The sequence below is a fragment of the Mirounga leonina genome, unplaced genomic scaffold, assembly GCF_011800145.1.
Source record: "Mirounga leonina isolate KUSES-001 unplaced genomic scaffold, KU_Mleo_1.0 Mir_94, whole genome shotgun sequence".
In the NCBI taxonomy this organism is placed as follows: Eukaryota; Metazoa; Chordata; class Mammalia; order Carnivora; family Phocidae; genus Mirounga; species Mirounga leonina.
Genome location: NW_023270855.1, coordinates 51,786,046 through 51,803,588, shown reverse-complemented (window position 1 = coordinate 51,803,588; position 17,543 = coordinate 51,786,046). Strand labels below are relative to the sequence as shown.

Genomic DNA, 17,543 nt, shown 5'->3' with positions numbered 1-17,543 from the left:
GTGGAGGCAAATGTGTGCTGACTAGATCAGAACAGCCAGCAGGGGGAGGCCTCCTATGTGGAGGAGGAGCAAAGCTGGGCCAGGTCTGGGAGACCTGGAAGGCAGAGTGGGACTGGCTCCAGAGCCCAGTGATCAGAGTCAAGGTCCAGTACTCAGGGCCAGACTCCTGGAAGCCAATCCTATGTGTCCTCTCCCAAGGCAGAGCTCAGTGGTCAGCCAGCCAGGCCACAGAGAGGCTTGGAGAGCTGCAGAGGAATTTGGTCAAGGGCACAAAGACGGTGGTAGAGGCCCAGGTGAGAGGCTGGGGCTGAGGAAGGGGTTGGAGAAGGGTTCTTTTTCTGGGTCTGAGTGATCTTTTCTTTATCTCCACTGATGCTGAGAACAGATGTAGTGCAACCAATGACTCTCCCCCAACCAGGGACCTCAGCCAATGGCCCACACCAAGGATGCCTACCCAGTGACCCACCAGCTAATGATCCCCTATTAATGGCCTCCAGTTATTCCTACGACCCATTAACTCCAGTAACTCCAATTAATGACCCCCATCAATAACCCCTGACTAATGATCCCTACTAAGGGACTTAACCAATGACTCCTCCACTAATAACTCACATCATTGGCCTCACAGCAGTTATCCCCATAACCAGTGACCCATCAGTGGTCCCCCAGGCAATGGCTCCAACCAGTTATTCTCCCATCCAGTGACCTCCCCAACTAATGACTCCAATCAGTGACCTCCTCCACAATAAGCACTAGCTAGTGGCCCCTCAACTAATAAGCCCCACCAGTGACCCCTTAATCAATTATTCCCCTAACCAGTGATCCTCTAACAATGAACACCCATGAGTGAGCCCAACTATTGCTCCCCAACCAATGACTCCCAAACAGTAATTTCACTAACCAATGACCCATCAATGACTTCCCAACTAATAACCTATCAGGGATTCCCAAACCAATTATCTCATCCATGACCCCTTGAAAGTCATTCCTTCAACTGGTGATTCCAGTTGGTGACCCCACTAATGCCTTTTAATCAGTGGTCCCCCACTGATGACCTACCTTCCCAACTGATGATCCCCAGCAATGACCTCTCACCATTAACCCTAAACCAGTGATACCAGTAACACCAACAGTGGTCTCTATCATGACTTCCAACAATGATCTCCACCTAGGAACCTCCCAAACATGGACCTCAATCAATATCTCCTTATAGTGACCCCCCAACCAGCAATCTCTTTCAGGGAAGCCAAAGAATGCCCCCAAATTAGACTCCCCCAATGAATAACCCTCACCAATGACCCCAACGAGTCAACCTCAAACTGACACTCTAACTAATGAAACCATTATTCACCCCAGCTAATGGCTGTCCTTAGTAGCCCTCATCAAGAACCCTCTGATAATAAGGTACTCATCTGGGTGTGCCCCCTTCCTCCAGCCCCTAAAACGGGATGTTGGGGGGCAGAGATGGGAAAACTCATAAGACAGTGCCAGCCGCTCCCCACCCCCCCACCCCCACACACACACATAGTTATCAGTCAGCTGAGAAAAGTCAAAGGTCAGGGATTGGAGACCAAAGGCAGAGAGCTTGGATGAGGCGCCAGCAATCAGTGGGAATCAGAGACCAGAGGTCAGGCAAAGAGCAGAGGTGAGTGGTCGTAGATCCCTTACCTGGTTCTCCAGGGAGCCAGGAGGTGGGCTTGGGGTCCAAATTTCCTTGTTCTTCTTCTTCCTCCCCTTCCCCTTACGACCTCGTCCTTTTTTCTTCCCTTTTCCCTTCCCCTTCCGTCGAGGGGGAGGAGTTTCTGGCTCACCCTGGGGCACCTGAGAAGAGGACCCCCATTAGGTCCAGAGCCCCTCAATGGAGGCCCCATTACTCAGTCATCTGGGACCATGCTGGCACATGGCCCATTGGTCCTGTTTTGAAGCCAGGGCTCACTCAGCCCTGTGACCTAAGGTCAATCATATGATCTGGGGCTAGGAATCACTCAGTTATATGACCTAGGTCAAGGTCACTCATGCCTAGGATCTTTTTGAGGGCAGGAGTCACTCTGTCCCACAGAAAAGGGTCAGAATTCACTCATTCCTGAGACCTGGAGCCAGAGATGACTCAGCCTGTGACCTCAGGACAAGTCCCTCACTCACCCCTGTGGTTATAGGGTCCAGGTTGTCACAGCCGGGAAGGTATCGCTCACAGGCCTGGAAGGCAGCCTGAGGATCTGGGCTTATCAGCAACTCCTGAATATCTCCCTGGGGAGAGAATGGGGGTCAGGGAAGGGAGCTACAGACTGACTCCGACACCCCATCGCAAGCACCAAGGCTCCCTCAACCCAGAGCACCCTAAGTATAAGGAGGGGATGGCCCCACCACAGCCCCAGCAATCCCTATGCCCCTCAAAATTGAGAGGAGGAAGATTCTATCATGGCCACACCAAATCACAACCACGAACCATACCCCACAACATCTGTCCCATCAGGAGGCACATTTATTCCTTTGCTCTCAGGCACATGGTGACACCTAAAACGTGCCAGGTGCCCTTCCAGGCTTTGGGGATAAGGAGTGGAACAAGATGGATGTGGTCCCTGGCCCACTAGAGGGGACACATATCACAACCACACACAGCACAGTCACCACACCAAAAACACATCTGTCACCAGCCACACAATGCCATGCCTTGCCAGCACCCAACATCACAACCACCTGCACACGGTTACACATCATAAAACCAGTGGAGTCCTGTGTCACCAGCTTATTCTCCCACCACAAGTCAAGTATGTGCCATCACGCATTATCGTTTTGTGTCTCTACAATCTCACACACCATGAAGATGCACAGTGATGCATGCTGCTCCCTCTTCTCAGCTTCCTGGCACAAGGTTGAAGCTGGACAACTCCCTTTTCCTATCTCTTCTCCACATTCAGGCTGTGGACACAACTCCCTCCCATTCTGTCTCGGTTTCCCCTATCCCTGAACCCCTACCTCAAAAGTCTCCTCCCCGAGGTCCTGGGTCCCCAACACAGTGAGTCCAGCTGTGCTAATGAATCGAGGCCCATGGCCCAGCGTGGGGGGCTGAGGCTCACAGTCAGCCACCAGAGTCACCATCCTGCCATCCACACTGACTGCCACACGGTGCCACCTGCAAGTGGACAGTCTCAGTGGGGGGGTGCTTCTCACCCACTTCTCTCTAGACCCCAACTTTCCCTATACTCACCTGCCATCCATGAGGTTGACTTGCTGGGGGAGGGGGCTGAAGGAATCACCTAGGAGGCCCAGAGCTGGCCCCAGAGCCAGGCCCAGCTGCCGAGTACCACCCTCATCATAAATGGATAGAAGGACAGACTGGTTGGCTGGCTGGCCCCGCAGAGTGATCAGCATGGAAAAGTTCTCAGGGAAGTGCCCATCTAAAGGGGCAGAGGGAAAGGGGCAGCTTAGATGGCTTAGCAGTGACCCATGCTCCCAGAATGACCCCCTCCTACCCCTTCTGCACTGACTCACCTGGAAAGAGCTCCCACGTGGGGATGCCAAGTGTGCTGGCCTTGCCAACCCTGAATGCCCGGTCACCCTCTGGGGCCCTCTGGGGGCAGAGGCCAGGCCCCTCAAGCACCCCAGCCTGGCCCCCTTGCACGCCCAGGGCCTTCAGCACATCCACAGGGCCTGCTGTAGAGAGAAGCCAGGGTGCAGGGCAGTTAAAACAAACCCAGGACTCCAAGTTAGTAGGTCAGATTTGGGGAATTCGGCCTCCTGCTGTGTTTGTGGGTCAGGGAGAAGGAGCAGGCCTGGGACCTGCACCCACCTCACTACCCCACAGCTGTTCCAGCTTCATCGGCCTGTTGACTCCTATTTTATATTTTGTTTTGTGTTTTTTTTTTTTCTCCCCTTGTTTTTTTGGTGAGGAAAAAAAAGCTGACCTACTTCTGGGATGAATCAAGGCTTCCTGGCCTGAGCCCCAGAGCCAGACTGTCCCCTTCTCTGTACTCCCCCGCACTGACTCCCTGGGGCTGCTTCCCCGGCCTGAAGCCCCCTGCCAGGGGAAACCCGCTTGGAGAGGAGGGGCTCCTTGTGTGTGTGTTTTTCCTCTACCACTTCCCTCTGACCTCCTCCTTTGACCACCACTTCCTCTGAACTCCTCCTCCTTGACCATCATCACCCATGATCTGCTCCCTTTCTCCACTACCTCTCCTAACTTCTTCCTTCTGACCTCCTCCTTGATCACCATCACCCATGACCTCCTCCCTCTGCCTATCCCAGTCATCTCTATCTGACCTGTGATCTCCCCATTTTATCACCCTCTCTGACCTCCTCCTTACGACCACCTCTCTCTAATAACCTCCTGACCTCCTCCCTGTGACCCTATCCCTCTCATGCCAGGAAAGGAAGGAACTGGTCTGGCCCAACCAGATCCGAATCCAGGCCATCCTACCGGCCCCACCCCATACAGCAGGCCAGTGCTAAGTGGAACCACATGGCTTGGGCAGGGGAGGGTGGGGGCTTCCCCTGGGCCCAAAGCCCCTGCCTGCTCTCCCCTTCCCCCAGCAGACTGTCCCACTGACCCCCTGACCCAGCCTCTTGGCAGGAGCCAGTTCTGTCAAATTTGCCTATGACCTCACCCTGGGGGCGGTTCTGCTGACCTCACCAGTGGGAGTCAGGGTAGGGGGCCAGACCTGGGGGAGATAGGGGCTTGGATGAGGGACCCCCATCCGGCTCCTCCTGGGTCAGATCCTTCATTCTCCAAACCTTACAGACCCCTATTCCAGCCTCAGCTCATTCTTGCCCTCAACTCCTGTTCTTTCTTTCTTCTCTCCCCCTCCCTGCCCTCTCTCTCTGTCCCACTTTCTGTGCTGGTCTTTCCAGGTCCCTCTCTGCGTCCAACTCTGAATCAGTGTCTCTCTCTGTCTTACTTCCTAGCTCTCTCTGTCTATTGGTATTTCATATGTATATCTGTGTGGATTACTCTCCCCCTCCCTCTTTCTCTCCCTCCATCCACGCCCCCCAATTCTGCCGCCACCACCAGCCCCCACTCTAATTGCTTGTTCTCTGGCTGGGCTGTCATTAAGAAGTATTTGGGTTACAGTCCCCTGGGACTAAGATCTGAGCTCCCAGGCTCTGTCAACCACAAGGGTCACTCCCCCATGGAATGATCATCCCAGCTGCCCCCTCTCCAGGCTGGGGCCCAGTGGAGGGCTGAGCTCCATGACCCCATTCAGTGTGGCTCTCCCCTCACCCAGATCCCTGTCTTTGTGCTGGGGGAGGGGGTGTCCTCTCAACCAGCTGCTCATTCACATTGAAAAAGTCCTTCCCAGCACCTAACCCAAACATCTCCTGCTTCAATCTTGCATCTCCTCTGTAATGACCTTTCAGAAACTGACTGCCCTTTCTTTTCATGGCTGGCTTTGTGACAAGGAGACACACAAGAGGCATTGAGTCCTGCCTGCAGGGCCAGAGGGTGGGGGTTTGTCAGGGACCCGGCCTGGCCTTCCTCCACACTCTCCCCTGGGCTGGCCAGGGCCCCAGGGAGATGTTGGATGGGGTCTAGGATAGGAAGGGAGGCAGGCAGGCACTGGTAGGTGTGACATGGTTGGGATCTCCTCAGAAAGGCAGGAGAGCATAGGTGTGTGGGTGCCATTGTATATGGGCATGAGATTGTGCAAGCATGAGTGTGACTCTATATGGACCAGGGAATGGCTGAGCTTGTGATTTGTGGATGTGTCAGTGTGTGCCAAGTATTTGGACTCCGACGGAGGACCAGATGCTGTTGTTTGGTGTGTGGCTGGGAGTCCATGTGAGTTGGGGTCCTGGGTCCTGGCAGTGAGCAGGTGATGCAGGTGAGTCTGTGACTGTAATAGATCAGACTCCAGATGGGGGGAATGTGGTTATACTTGAGAGTATGGCCAAGTCGGTGAGTAGGTGACTGGTTGTGAATGCTGACAGGGTTGTGTGGATACCAGTGGAAGCATGCGCTGGAGCTGCAAGGCGTAGGAGGGTGACAAAGGCTGTGACCCTGTGGCGGGTGGCTGCTGGGGTTGCCTGGGGCGTGGGCACCGGTGTTTAACATTCCTGGTGTCCCAGAGGGCTTATATTCTGAATGGATGCTTGAGATTGCACGACTGTGTGGGAATGGGACATGGGCCAATTTGGGATAATCCGCGTGAGCAGGCACCTCCCTGGACTCCAGAGAAAGTGAGAAGGTGTAGGACGGTGTCTGCGTGTGTGTATGTGTGTGTGTGTGTGTGTGTGTTGGGGAGCTGAGTTCACATTAGGGAGGGATTTCCAAAAGGGCCTAGCCCAGCCTCTCTCAGACCAGAGATGCCACTTGAGGGACCGACCTTCCCAAACCCCTGGGCGCCCCCAACCCAGAACCCTGCGGGGCGGAGCGCGGCATCCAGCCAGAAGCGCGCAGCTGGGCGTGCGTCAGCGCTGACTCACTCGTCCGGCGGCCCCCTGGACCCCTTGAGGCCCCTGAGAAATTCCTCAAGAAAAACACCCGCGGGTCGCTCAGCTGGGGGCAGCGACTTCCACTTCCGCCCCCGCCCGCGCTCCGCCCCGCCCCGCCCCGCGCCCCGCCCCGCCTCGCCCCTCACCGCAGCCCTCCCGAGGCCCTGTCCATGGTGCTGATCGCGGCTCAGGGGAGCGCGGGGTGGGGGGAGGGGAGAGAAGTAGGGGCAGAGGAGGTGGGGGCGCGCCAGTTGGAGGCAGAGGAGGGAGAGGAAGAATAGGACGAAGCCATTAGGGGAGATGTAAAGGAAACTGAATCCCCGATTAGCCCCCTCCCATACTCGTCCCCACTCACCATCACCCCCAGAAACATCCACTCACGTCGTCCTGGGCCATTATTTACATCCCCAAATCACAACCGAACCCCTCTTCGGGTCACCCAAAGACAATCACACACGTAACACACGATTATTCTCTAAGTCAGCCCCACACAGACACACCCACAACTCACAATCACACACTTGGCCAGGGATCACCCATCACACGTATTCATACAATAATCGTCAACTCCCACACCCAATTTCCCACACACAAATTCACTTCAAATGGCCTCACACACATTGCTACATACACACCTATAAATTGCATTCATTCCAACGCATCCACCAGTAAAATTCGGTCACACGTTTCCCCCCTCCCCCCAGCTGTCACACCCACAAATCGCCCAGAGTCGGATACGCGCCGGAACACAGCACCCCAGCCACGCGCAACACTCACGCCCCCCATTCCTGACTCCACCCCATTTTGGGGGACCTCGCTAGATCCTGCACTCCTGATCCTATGCCTATCTCCTCCTTTCCGGCTCACCGGCCTGAGTCCGGAGCAGAAGCTGCAGCAAAGCCAGGAGCAGGCAGAGGCCCGCCCGCAGCTGGCCCAGGCCTCGGCGACTCCCCATCCCGGCGGGGCCCAACACGCAAGGCGGGGACCGGCCGGGGCGTCTACGGGGCGCGGCGACTCCTCAGGCTCCGTGCACTCACTCGCCGCGGCCGGCTTCACTCGGGATCGGCAGGAGACTGCAGGAGACCCCGCCCTGGCCTCGCCCTGCGCTCCAGAGCCGGGCCGGGCGGGGCTCGCTGGAGGGAGGGGGGGGAGGGTGGCTGACAGCTGGTGGAGGAGTTGGGAAAGTTTGTGCTGAGTGCTGATTGGCCGGCTAGGGCTGGAGCCCTGGGCCGGGAGCGGGGCCCTTCTTGCCCCACCCCACAATGGAGGAAAAGGGTCACTCCCACCCAGCCTTAGAATTCGGGGTCCCAGACTTACCCCAAACCCTTTCTCCCTAACAGCCTCCCTCAAAAGAGATTTTAGCCTCATTCAAACCTTCAGCCTCCATCCAGGCCCTGGAATTAAGGCTTTATACAGCTTTATACCAAATCTTTTCTGTCTCACCAAGGTCCCCAGATGAGGTCTCAGCCTGGATGCCAAATTTTCACCCACTTGCTTTACCGCAGTGTCTTAGCCACACAATGGAAGGTACCAGCTTCATCCCAGGCCTTCCCTTCGGGTCTCTAAATAAAGAATCCTCATCCCAGCTCCAACCTCCCACCAGATTACAAAATGGCATTCCCAGCCTTACTCCAAATCCTCATTTCTCCACCCAAATTCCGGAATTGGATGTCCTGACCTCACCCCCAAACCTTTGACACAGATTCCAAAACACAGTTCTCAATTTCCCCCAAATTCTTAATCTTCAAATTTCCATCTGTAGCCCTGATTCAGGTCCCCAAATGGATGCCCTAGCCCCAATTCCAAATCTTCACATATGCCCCACCTTTAAATGGGGAAGTCTGGCCCTACTTCAAAGCAGGGAACTGCCTTAGGGAGAGGTGGATACCTGCCATTCCTGGGGTGAGGTAGAGCTGCCCCTCACCCTACTGGGACCCCCCACTGTGAAGCTCCCTCCCCCTCAGGGGGTCACATGGAGCTGTCTGTGCAATTGAACAAGCGCAGACTTGCGGGATCTGAGGAGAGCTTCTGCAGGGAGGAACCTAAGTGGCGTATCCTGGGCCCTGAACTGCCCCATCATGGGGAAGAGGGAGAAGCCGGCAGCATCGCTCTCCCAGCCTCTGGCTCCACGGACAAAGAGTGTCTGTGTCCCTGGGGAAGAGGGGTGGGGCCCCATCTGGCCTGAGGGTGAAATGGGGGCTATGGGGTGGGGAGAAGAGAGGGAATCTCCCCAAGCTGCTCCTCCTCCCTCCTCAGGGACCTCAGAGGCTAAGACTTCTGCTAAAAGATTCTCATAAAGAAAGTGCCCTGCCCTGCCTTGCTGGGAAGTTCTTCCTAGTCTACCCCCATCATTTGACATATCTATGCCCATTCTCCTCTTTGAAAGGACCCTTCTGGGATCACACTCTCTGTCACTTTCTTTCACTCCCTCCCTCCCACCAGAGATTCTTTGCCCAGATTAGACAGGGAGAGAATGCCCCTGCTAATTCCCCCAGCCCTGAATGATTTACAATCACAATAAAAAGACCCTAGTTGTGAGTGTAGCAGTGAGAAGAAATTTTTAACAAATAAAGGAAAGAGGCTATTTTGAGATGAAAAGATTACCCCCTCCCCTAGCTGCCTGCTCAGGGTCAGTTCAGAACTGGTGTCTTCTGGGGCCCCTTCACCTTGCAAGGGATTGGTGGGAGGGTGTCCAGGAGGTGGGGGGATGAGGCAAGGATGGGTGGCAGGAGGCAGGTGCTGGCCAGCAGAGGTCACCCATCCAGGGAGGGATCAACATGGCCGACGCACCCCGGACTGTACTGATCTCAGGCTGCTCCTCGGGAATTGGCCTGGAGCTCGCAGTGCAGCTGGCTCATGACCACAGGCAGCGCTACCAAGGTTAGAGGCTCCGGGGTGGGGCCAGGAGGGGTAGGGGTGGGCATGGCTTCTGAGGACCTTCAGCCCTCTTGGCACCATTTACTAGCCCATCCCATCAGCTGTATGTGTGGGCTTGAGGAGGACCCAGGACACATGGAGGCCCCCTTCCCACCTCTGCTCATGAATCATTCCCTCATCCAACAAATATTTCTTGTGCACCTACTGGGTGCCAGGCACCATTCTAGGTGCTGGAAACACAGCTGTGAACAAAACAGACAAAAATCTCTGCCCTCAGCTGTGGTGTAGTGAGGGAGGGGAGCAAGGACAGACAATAAACAGATTTTTTAAATTGTATAATATGTCTAGTGCTAATAAGTGCTAAGAAGCAAAGTAAAGTAAGGATGGGGTATGGTAGGAGGTGGGGGGTAGGTGATATTTTTTAAAGGGCTGGTGGGAAGGGCTTCCGTAAGGTTCCACTTAGGCATTCCCTAGGACTCCCCTCCCCCACCCCTCCCCAGATTATTGCTCCAAGATAAACCTCTTAAGTGACCCTGACCTTGGGGGTTTAAGGGGGACCTCTAAATCTAGGGACTCAGCCTCCTGCAACTCTGGAGTAAATTGCCTCAGTCTGCACTCCACCCATGGGAACCTCTGACCCAGAGCAGGCTGGAGCTGAAGTGGGCAAAAGGCTGCTACTTAAGAGGAGGTTGCAGGGGGCAAGGGCATTGCCCCAATTGGCAGAGCTGCTTCTCCCAGCCCTCTGCCCTCTGTCTTAGAGACACACACAGCTTTAGATGTGACAGACTGAGTGCCAGTGTGCAGGGAAGCAGTTGTGCTGTGTGTGTCCCTGTGGACAGGCAGATGAGTGAATAAAGCTGAAGGATGTTTATTGTGTGCTTACAACGTGCCAGGTTCTGATCTAAGTGTTGTGCATCTAGTAAGTCTTTTCATTCTCATATCACCCCTATGAGGTGGCCACCAACGTTAGCGCCATCTTAGAAATGAGGAAACGGAGGCACAGAATGCCAAAGGTCCTTGCCCAAAGTCGCCCCGCCAGAAAGTGGCAGAGCCTGGATTTGGACCCAGGCAACCCAGCCCTTGGGGCCACACTTGTCACATGTATGTATGCATGTGGTCCCATTCATCTGTGCAACACCCATGAATCACAAAGGCCCATAGACTGTATGAACGTGCGCCCCGGGGCTGTGCATGTATAATTGTGGGTACATGCATGAAGGGTACAAACATGGATACAGGGGTTTGAGCTCAGCACTCCCAACAAATCCAGGTTCAAATCTCAGTTCTAACACTTACTAGTGGTGGGACAGACAAGGAACTTCATTTTGCTTAGCCTCAATGTGTTAATCTCTATGATACAGATAATAACTTTACCTACTTATTCTGGCTACTATTGCTAAAGAACAAATCATTCCAAAATTTCTGGTGTAATAGAACAACGGCAATCAACTATCTCATGGTTTACAAAAGTCATAAATTTGGAAGGGCACAGCTAGACAGTTCTCACTCAGAGTCAAAGGCTACAACTAGAACAGTTGGGGGCTAGTCAGAGGCCTGGGCAGGCATCTCTCCTCCTTCTAATAATCTCAGGTCTTCTCCATGTGGTCCCTCTATCTGGCTAGCTTGGGCTTCCCCCCAGCATGGTGGATTCAGGATAGCTGGGCTACTACAAGGTGGTTGAGGATTTTAAGAGTGAACATTACAAGGGTGCCTGGGTAGCTCAGTCAGTTGAGCATCCGACTCTTGATTTTGGCTCACATCATGGTCTCAGGGTCGTGAGATCGAGGCCCACATCAGGTTCCACATTCAGAGTGAAGTCAGCTTGGGATTCTCTCTCGCCCTCTCCCTCTGCCCCTCCCCCCACTCCTGTTCTCTCTCTCTCTCTCAAATAAATAAATAAGTAAAATCTTAAAAAAAAGAAAAAGAGTGAACGTTACAGCAAACAAGGCAGAAACTACAATACCTTTTCCGACCTAATCCCAGAAGCCACACAATGTTACTTTCACCATATTCTATTAATTCCCAGCTAGTCACAAGATTCAAAGAGAGGAAAATGAGATTTCATGTCTTGAGGGGGAGCAGCAAAGTTCTCAAAGAGCATATGTGATGAAAGATGTTGTGGCCATCTTTGGAAAATAAGTCCATTGCCTAATCATAGGGTCCTCATGAGGATTAGAGACAGTGCTTATAAAGGTGTTTGGCACAAAGTAGATATTCAATAAATTGACATTTCTGTGGATGATGTAAATGTGGCTATTTGTATTTGCATGTACACACAATGCACACATATTGACCCTAAGTAAGTATGCATTTCTTTTCTTAAGGCAGTATGCTCTATATTTATTTTATTGCCTTACTCACTGGACTATAAATTCCATGAAGGCAGGGACTTTGCCTATCTTATTTCATGCAGTAGTCTCAGCACCTAGAATAAGGCATAGTGTATACTAAGTACATGCTCAGTAAATGTTGGATGGAGGGATGGAGGGATGGAGGGATGGATGAAAGTACATGTAAATGTATGTACACAATATCCATTTGTGGTTGTGTAGTGAACGTAGGTGTGTAAACCTGTGGTTCTCCATCCCTCTGTGACTGCTCGTGCAAGATCATGGAGATATGTAAGTGAATGCTCAGGGGAAATGAACCCAGTGCTTGCCCCAACTCTTTTTTCTGTCCCCAGTGGTGGCCACCATGAGGGACCTGGGAAAGAAGGGGACACTGGAGGAAGCTGCTGGGGATGCTCTGGGGCAGACCCTCACCGTGGCCCAGCTGGACGTATGCAGTGACGAGTCAGTGGCCCAGTGTCTCAGCTGCATCCAGGGAGGGGAAGTGGATGTGCTGGGTGAGACTGAACAGCCCCTGGGGTCACTCCCCCCTTCCCTGACCTAAGCTCAGATCCTCCTTACCGTGAATCCTCTCCAGGGTCTGAGCACCAGCCTTCTTGCTTCACCAGCAACTGCTAGCCCTGGACAGAAGGGATAGACAAGCTGGCTAACAGCCCAGGGTACCAGTTTATTAGGGTTACAAGAAATAAACTGAGTCCTGGGAGTGGATTTTATTGAATAGAACATCTCACATTTGGGGAAAGCCATATTTAGTTGGAAAAGTTACTTTGATGAGTCATTTGGGGAAGGGAGCATGATGAAGAAGCAACACATGATCCCTCAAAGACCTTCTAAGGAGGTGGGTGTGGCTGTTTTGATGCAAATTGGGGTCAGAGCTAAGTTGCTCTTGCATTAAGGGGAGGCTGCTCCCAGCAGCCTTTCTGCCAACCCAGGGTTCAGGGTCCCCATAACAAATGCTAAACTCTATGTAAAGATCATCAGGGCTCCACATTTGTCCATCAAGATACCCTGGACTGGCCCTGAATTTGGAGTAGGGGGAGGGATAATTCAGGGAGTGTCCCTAGAGGAGTGACACTAGAAGGGTTGGGGGGGACCTCAAAGTAACCTTCAGTCCCATCCTTAGTGAATAATGCTGGAGTGGGCCTGGTGGGGCCCCTGGAGGGGATCAGCCTAGCTGCCATGCAGAACGTCTTTGAGACCAACTTTTTCGGGGCTGTCCGTCTGGTCAGAGCTGTCCTTCCTGGCATGAAGAGAAGGCGAAAGGGCCACATTGTGGTGGTCAGCAGTGTCATGGGGCTGCAGGGTAAGCCCTGGGAACCCACCCCTGGGAGTCCTCCTAGCATCTGACCCTCCCTAGGCTGGAAGAATGGCAAATAGGTTTTAGTTCATATTCCAAGTGAGCCTATGTTGAAAAGGATTCTGAAGCTCTATGGGACACATTTCTAGATTAGATTATGTCTGCCATGGCGAAAGAATAGGCAGTAGTATTATAAATGCTGTCAATCCACATCAACCTTACTTCTGGACACCTCTAAAAATCTCTCCCTTGGGGCGCCTTGGTGGCTCAGTTGGTGGAGCGGCTGCCTTTGGCTCAGGTCATGATCCTGGAGTCCCAGGATCGAGTCCTGCATCGGGCTCCCTGCTCGGCAGGGAGTCTGCTTCTCCCTCTGACCCTCCCCCCTCTCCTCTCCCAACCATCTCCCCCAAACCAAAGAAACCATCAGAACAGACTCCTTTTTTTTTTTTTTAAGTAGGCTCCACAGGCATGGAGCCCAACTCAAGGCTCAAACACACAACCCTGAGATCAAGACTTGAGCTGAGATCAAGAGTCAGGCGCTTAACAGACTGAGCCACCCAGGTGCCCCAGAACTCCTTTCCTGTGATGTTTTCTTGACAAACTCCTTTCCTTGATGTTTCTCTAACCAAGCCCCAGAGATAGCTTTGGGGCTCTGAGGTTCTTCAGAAAAAGAGAGCAGTAATTGTTTAGTGATGTCTGCTATTGGCCTACTATGGAGGCCACCTATTTGCCATCCATGCTCCTGGGTCTTTCCTCCTTGAACCCCTCTAGACTCCCTTCCACCCCCTGGAAATTCCCTGGGATCTGCCCCCACCTCCTCAGCAGCCCCCTGAAGAATCCACCTTATTTTGTTTGTTTGTTTGTCTGTTTGTTTGTTTGTTTGTTTAAGAATCCACCTTATTTGTTACCCCGCCATGGGGAATCTGTAACTACTACTCAGTCCCATCCCTTTGGCCCCTCTTCCAGCTGCACCTCCTCACCTCAGGGGCCACATTCACTCTCAATAAGGACAGATAAGAACTCTGTTGAATCAGACTTGCCCTCAGGGACCCTGGCAATCCTATGCTCAAGTGACCTAGAGGTTTAGAGGATGGAGGGAAGTAGAGTTTTCAAGAGCTAAGGCAAATGGAGCACTGGGAAGACGTAGCATATGGCACCCCAAGAGCCTCATCCTGAGCATGTGGGCTCATCCTTCAGCATATGCTCCTTTCACACATACATACACTCATCATGTTGGCCCTAGATACCCCCCATTCTGATCTTCAAACCCTCTTTGCTCTGTCTCCTGAAGACCCCATGTCCCTCTGGACCCACAAGCCCATCACCAAGACACCAAAGGGCCCAACCTCCTCCAATCCTCTCAGGTGTCCTGTTCAATGAAGCCTACGCAGCCTCCAAGTTCGCCCTGGAGGGATTCTTCGAAAGTCTGGCTATCCAGCTGCTGCAGTTCAACATCTTGTGAGGCGGGCATTTGGGCAGTGAAGGAGGGGAATGGGAGATGGTGGTGGAGGAAGATGAGGGAAGGGGAGGTGGTGAGGGGAAGCGGGCCGGGAAGGCAGTGATGGTGGGAAAACAAGGCAGTGGTGAGAAAGTGGAATCAGGAATGAGGGAAATGGAGTTATTGGAAGAGGGTGGAGCAGTATGGGGGATGGATAGTGGAAGGACTGGGGGAACCAGGAAGGATGAAGAATGGTGAGAGAAATGGGGGGAGAGAGGAGGAGAGGGACAGTAATGGGGCAGCAAGTGGGTTGGGGTACCAGACCCTCTACCCCTACCGATGTCCCCAGCATCACCCTGGTGGAACCTGGCCCGGTGGTCACTGACTTTGAGGGGAAGCTCCTGGAGCAGGTTTCCACAGCCGAGTTCCCAGACACTGACCCCGACACCCTGCGCTACTTCTGGGATTTCTACCTCCCCACCTCCAGGGAGCTCTTTCACTCTGTAGGACAGAGCCCACAGGATGTGGCCCAGGTGAGTGGGGAGCCTAGAGCCCCAAGACATGGCTCAGGTATGTGAGGGTGCCCCACCCTGCAAGCCCCCCACCCTGAATCCAAGAGCTCAGGGCTCCACCCCATAGGTCATTGTCAAGGTCATCGGCTCAACCAGACCACCCCTGCGCCGACAGACCAATGCCCGCTACACCCCGCTGGTTGCACTCAAGGCTGTGGACCCCTCAGGCAGCCTGTACGTACGCACAACCCACTGCCTACTCTTCCGCTGGACACGCCTTCTCAACCTTGGCCTTCGATGTCTGGCCTGCGGCTGCCTCCGATTCCAAATACGGCCCCGGTGAGCAAAGCCTCAACCAACCCTCCCCACCTCTGAACAGCCAGGCCTCTTCAGTTTACACCCATCTCAGAGGCCAGTACAGACCTTTCCCTCCTTCCTTCCTTCCTTTCTTCCTTCCTTCCTTTCTTCTTCCTTCCTATCTTTCTTCCTTCCTTCCTTCCTTCCTTCAGCAAACTCTGCCTGACCCACTCTGTGCCTGGGCATTGCTGGGACCCCAGAAATTCCTCAGCATCCACGCACACACCCCTCCATGGTCAGGACTGGGGCAGAGAGAGGGACCCTTGGACCCCGGGCTGAGGAGCCCAGAGTAAGGAGCTGGAGCTATCTGGGAAGGCAAGGGAGGCATCCTGGAGGAGGGGACATTGGGGCTGGACCTTGAAAGATGAGATAGATTGCCTCATTCAACCTCTGGACTTTATTATCTTGGGCCTGGGAATACAAGGATGATCTAAAACCCCCTCCACATAGAACTGAGTTGACTAAGAGGTCTTCAGACTTTTCTGGCCACACACTCCCTCAGCAAAATGTTTGTGCACTCACCAGCAGTGCATGTATATTTTTTCATAAAATATATATTTATAACCACTAGCAATCACTATATTAAATATTTAATAAAGCTCAATTTCTTATGTCTAAATAAAAAATTAAAAAACAATAAGGTCCACTTCACACACATTAGAATGGCAACTATAAGTAAACCAAGCAAACAACAAAAACTCTTGAAAATAACAACTGTTAGTGAGGATGTAGAGAAATTGGCACTTGGGCACTGCTGGTAAGCCCTTAGGCACTGCTGGTGAGAATGTAAAATGGTGTAGGTACTATGGAAAATGTATAGTAGTTCCTCAAAAAATGAAACAGAATTATCATGTGACCCAGCAATCCCATTTCTGGGTATTAACCAGAAGAATTGAAAGCAAGGTCTCAAAGAGATATTTGCACACCTGTGTGCAGCATTATTCACAATGGCTGAAAGGTGGAAGCAACCTCATCCCTGTGTCCATCAACAGAAGACTGGATAAACTCAATGAGGTATATCCATACAATGGAATATTATTCAGCCTTAAAAAGAAAGTAAATTCCAACACCTGATGCAACATGAATAAACTTTGAGGACATTATGCTCAGTGAAATAAGCCAGACAGAAAAAGGACAAATAATTTCTGATACCACTTAGGTGAAGTCCCTAGAGGAGTCAAATCCACAAAGACAGGAAGTAGATGGTGAGAGCCAGGCGGGTTGGGGTGGGGAGTCAATGTTTAGTGGGGAGAGAGTTGCAATTTTGCAGGATGAAGAGTTCCATGGATGGATGGTGTCATGGCTGCACGACAGTGTGAATGGACTTATACTAATGAATTGTACACTTAAAAAATGGTTAAGATGGTAAATTTTGTGTTATGTATATTTCATCACAATTAAAAATTTTTTAAAAGCAATAGGGGTCCAAGTTTCTTGGCCGTCGTGTGGAGAGTTTGGAAGCAAATGGACTCTGGGTGTAAGTGTTGACCCTGCCTCTTGTTCACTGGGTGACCCTGGGCAGGTGACTTCCTGGTGTCATCTTCCGGAAAGCAGAGCTAACAATAACAACACTGAAATGATAGGAAAAGCACCCTGCTCTGTTTTTCCATTTCACTTGGAGCTTTTGGTGTGGTTCGTGCTTAGCTACCACCTTGGAATGCTAGGCTCCAGGCGAAGGTGTTTTAATTAATGTTTGCTCTTGCAGCCTTGTTAGATAGAGGCACTCAGAACCTGCTCAGTTCATAAAATGAGGAAACCAAGGTTGTCCAGAACAGAGGGGAGGGACAGGAATCAAGCCTAGGTCTGTCCAACTCAAAGTCTATGCTGGTCCTCAGGGGTCTCTAGTAACCTCTTCTAGGGAAAGAGAAAATGAGTCCAGAGTCCGCGAAAGAGGTCTCTTTGAGTCAGTGCAGAGATAATGGGGCTACTTAATATTTTTGGTCAAATGAACCCCTTCTTTCCCCTCCCTGACATTGGATTTTTGAAGCAATATTGGAATACCTGCAAAAGAATATTTGAAAATAGATCATGATGATGGTTGCACAGTCTTGTAACTATATTAAAACCACCGAAGTGTGCGTTTTAAAATGGCAAATTTTATGGTATATGAATTATCTCAATTTAAAAATTAAATACATGGGGTTTTTTTAAGATTTTATTTATTTATTTGAGAGAGAATGAGAGAGAGAGAGCACATGAGAGGGGGGAGGGTCAGAGGGAGAAGCACACTCCCCGCCGAGCAGGGAGCCCGATGCGGGACTCGATCCAGGGACTCCAGGATCATG

The 17,543-nt window shown here is 52.2% G+C and overlaps 2 protein-coding genes across 4 annotated transcripts in view; one reads left to right on the top strand and one right to left on the bottom strand.

Annotated features, from left to right (window-relative positions):
* COL5A3 (collagen type V alpha 3 chain) overlaps nt 1–8,000 on the bottom strand; it is a 37,054-nt gene extending 29,054 nt beyond the window's left edge. For 2 of the 3 annotated variants that reach the window (XM_034998207.1, XM_034998209.1), the window contains exons 1-6: nt 7,297–7,482; nt 3,493–3,654; nt 3,209–3,398; nt 2,977–3,133; nt 2,143–2,247; nt 1,669–1,821 (exon numbers count right to left, since the gene is read on the bottom strand). In XM_034998207.1, coding sequence (XP_034854098.1) covers nt 1,669–1,821; nt 2,143–2,247; nt 2,977–3,133; nt 3,209–3,398; nt 3,493–3,654; nt 7,297–7,384 — 855 coding nt within the window. In that variant the 5' untranslated portion in view covers nt 7,385–7,482. Of the gene's footprint in view, nt 1–1,668; nt 1,822–2,142; nt 2,248–2,976; nt 3,134–3,208; nt 3,399–3,492; nt 3,655–7,296 lie in introns of all 3 variants that reach the window. The other variant, XM_034998208.1, reaches the window with a different exon arrangement.
* Nucleotides 8,001–8,780: 780 nt separating this feature from the next.
* On the top strand, nt 8,781–15,387 carry RDH8 (retinol dehydrogenase 8). Its single transcript, XM_034996475.1, has 6 exons — nt 8,781–9,309; nt 11,990–12,151; nt 12,778–12,957; nt 14,316–14,409; nt 14,739–14,922; nt 15,029–15,387. The coding sequence occupies exons 1-6, from the start codon at nt 9,207–9,209 to the stop codon at nt 15,242–15,244; spliced, it is 939 nt and encodes a 312-aa protein (XP_034852366.1). The 5' UTR covers nt 8,781–9,206; the 3' UTR covers nt 15,245–15,387.
* The last annotated feature ends 2,156 nt before the right edge of the window (nt 15,388–17,543 follow it).